Below are 2864 nucleotides of genomic sequence, written 5' to 3'. Positions count from 1 at the left end.
TGTATATATATATATATATATATATATATATGTATATGAATTGAGCACAGTGTTTATAAACTCATTTCAAATCTATATTCGTGCTGTTTTTAGTGTTTGTGAGCTTTAGGCCTAACTTTAAAATAAAGTAACATCAGTAGTACCTTGGTAACCACAGTATTAAAAGAAAAGTACGGTAACAACCGTATTATAGCCTATCTGCTGTAACCGGTCTGTAAACTCTGGACTGTAGGAGGCGTTTTCTATCCCTCTTTCCTGGTTTTGGTGGGGAGAGACCAGACCAGACCGGGGGATTGGAGCAGACGAATCCATCTGTACGCCGCTCACAGTGCTTCCGTCGGTCGGAATATCCTGCCATTTTCTTCAGAAACTTGGAAACTGTACGCGATGCATGAATGCTAGAAGCGCCTCATATCCCCCTCCTCCCTTTTGTTTCTTTTCCTTTTTATTCTTCTTTCCTTAAAGGCATTTCAAATGTCTTTGTCTCAGGAAACTAGCGCTACATTCACAGAAAAAAAACGTCCTGAGGTAAGAAGCACACGTTTGTTTGTAGCAACAGTGTTACAAAGCACGGATTGAGTTTGACTAGAAAGGATGGACTTTCGTTTGTTCTTAAAATGTTTATGTACATCACACTAGTCATACTAGTCATAAAAAATACGTAATACTTATGTTGTTAATGTAATCACGTAAGTGTGTAAAAAGCACAAATTGCACCAAAAGTATAAAAAGAGGCATCACAAATAGGTTTTGCCACAAATTAGGTTTTTATTTCTTTGTTCTCAGATTTACTGTAGGATTAACAGATACAGATTAGTGAGTCACCACCCATGGTCTAATGACCAAGTTGGCAACTATTTAAATTAAAACTAATCCGACATGTTTGTTGTTTCATGACTGTTACATTTACACAAGAGTAACGTGCTAAACTGAAAGATTAGGCCTTTATTTTAATCCTGCAAGTGAGCCTCATTCTGAGCAGCCATTACTGATATTAATGGTGTGCCATGTTACAAAATGCCAAGCTGTGATTCATAACTTTGTGTTTCTCCTGCAGAAGCATCATCATGAGCGTACTGCCCCCTGTAAAGAAAGGCAGCATAATTAGCTAGCTTCCTAAGGTACATGCTTTAGGGGTGCGGGAAGATGTTTTCGGTTGGGGGTGCTGTGTGTGTCCATGTTTGGTGAAGGGGGGGGGGGGGGGCTGGTTCACTTACGTCAGTGCTGAAATTCGCATTTGCGCCATTATCTCCTTGTATTAAAGTTAATCTTGTTCGCATTCTGTATAGTTCATGTATGAAACCATGCACAGCGTCACATGTTCATGAGGATTAGGCTAATCATCCCATATAGAAAACATCACAAGTAAAATGAATCATGTTTATAAAGATAAACATGGGTTTATTATAGTCCACTTACAGTTTACATTTCCGAGATCATTACAAATAAATTATTAAATGTTAAAACTGAATAAGTTTAAGTGAACAAACTTGGCGCTTTGCAACCACGTGAAAACAGGGAGTGCTGCAGCCCCCTCAGCACCCCTACTTCCCGCGTCCCTCTGCTTTACACACAATTCACCGATGCTCAAGGTATTGTTTGTTCTGAAACCCATTCAACTTAACCAATCTGAAATCCATTTCCTCGAGTGCTTCCTGAAGTAATGAGTGTTAATATTCACTCCTGTTGTAGTGCTTCAACAAAGGTGCTGCTTTGAACACAGAGGATGAATTTCACGGCAAGGTGAAGACGGCCTGTCTGCAGCAGAGGACAGGAACTGTGGGGTGTGATGTTATCCTTTGTTGAAACAGTGGCTTGGGGGTATTTTCAGAACTGTTTGGATGGTTTAAATTATGCAGCATTGTTTTATTCAGTGCCTTTTTTTTTTCGTTTTGTCCAGTAGGTTTAAGATCTCCAAGGTCATTGTAGTGGGTGATCTGGCAGTGGGGAAAACCTGTCTGATTAATAGGTGAGCAAAGCTACACCTATTAATGTTTAATATCCATATCAAAGAATTCAGCTCGCTTTTCACTTATTGTTTGGCTGAATATAGTAATTTAATCTACTGCATTTTTTTTTTTGGTTTTGTAAAGATGTCTTTGACAAAAATTACAAGGCCACCATTGGTGTGGACTTTGAAATGGAGAGATTTGAAGTCCTTGGGGTCCCTTTCAGTTTACAACTGTAAGTACATTTTATTACAGTCTAAAACAAGTATTTTCTATAATTATTTTAAATACGTTTTTGTTTTAATTTTTCAGGTGGGACACTGCAGGACAGGAGAGATTTAAATGCATTGCCTCTACATACTACAGAGGAGCTCAGCGTATATGACTCGCCAGATGATAATATTAAATATATTATTTAAAATATAATAAAAAAATCATATATAATTTTTGCATAACAATAGTTAAATATTTTATACACTATAATGTACAATATATCTAAATCTGGTAATAGTACTAAAAACAATTTAATAATTAGATGATTTAAATGTAATTTAATTTTTAAGTATTATTTATGTTTTACAGCTGTAATCATTGTGTTTGATTTGACTGATGTGGCTTCACTGGAGCATACAAGGTAAATAACATCACTGTAATTCTGCCCTCTGGGTTAAAAAATACAGTGTGCTTAGGGCTGGACAATAATTCAATATCAATATGTATCGCGATATAATTTTTTTCAATAACGGTGATATGATTTTTAAACACATTTCCAATATACATTACCAGTGTTTCCCATACATTGATTTATTTGTGGCGTTTGACTTCGTTGAATAAACATGAGCGCTGCACATTTCAAAATCAAAACGCGTCGCAGGTGTTTTATATGAATGCATCTCTGAAGGGAACCGACTGTCT

The 2864-nt window shown here is 36.7% G+C and overlaps 1 protein-coding gene across 1 annotated transcript in view; it reads left to right on the top strand.

Annotated features, from left to right (window-relative positions):
* The first annotated feature begins 1549 nt into the window (after positions 1-1549).
* LOC107592793 (ras-related protein Rab-34-like) overlaps positions 1550-2864 on the top strand; it is a 3577-nt gene continuing 2262 nt past the window's right edge. The window contains exons 1-6 of the mRNA XM_016282358.1: positions 1550-1592; positions 1693-1784; positions 1904-1969; positions 2083-2184; positions 2262-2326; positions 2532-2583. Of these exons, the coding sequence (XP_016137844.1) occupies positions 1584-1592; positions 1693-1784; positions 1904-1969; positions 2083-2184; positions 2262-2326; positions 2532-2583 (386 nt within the window). The 5' untranslated portion in view covers positions 1550-1583. The remainder of the gene's footprint in view (positions 1593-1692; positions 1785-1903; positions 1970-2082; positions 2185-2261; positions 2327-2531; positions 2584-2864) is intronic.

The sequence above is a fragment of the Sinocyclocheilus grahami genome, unplaced genomic scaffold (assembly GCF_001515645.1).
Source record: "Sinocyclocheilus grahami isolate Dianchi unplaced genomic scaffold, SAMN03320097.WGS_v1.1 scaffold158.1, whole genome shotgun sequence".
Lineage (NCBI taxonomy): Eukaryota > Metazoa > Chordata > Actinopteri > Cypriniformes > Cyprinidae > Sinocyclocheilus > Sinocyclocheilus grahami.
The sequence above is the reverse complement of the archived record's forward strand: the minus strand, read 5'-3'. Positions and strand labels throughout refer to the sequence as shown.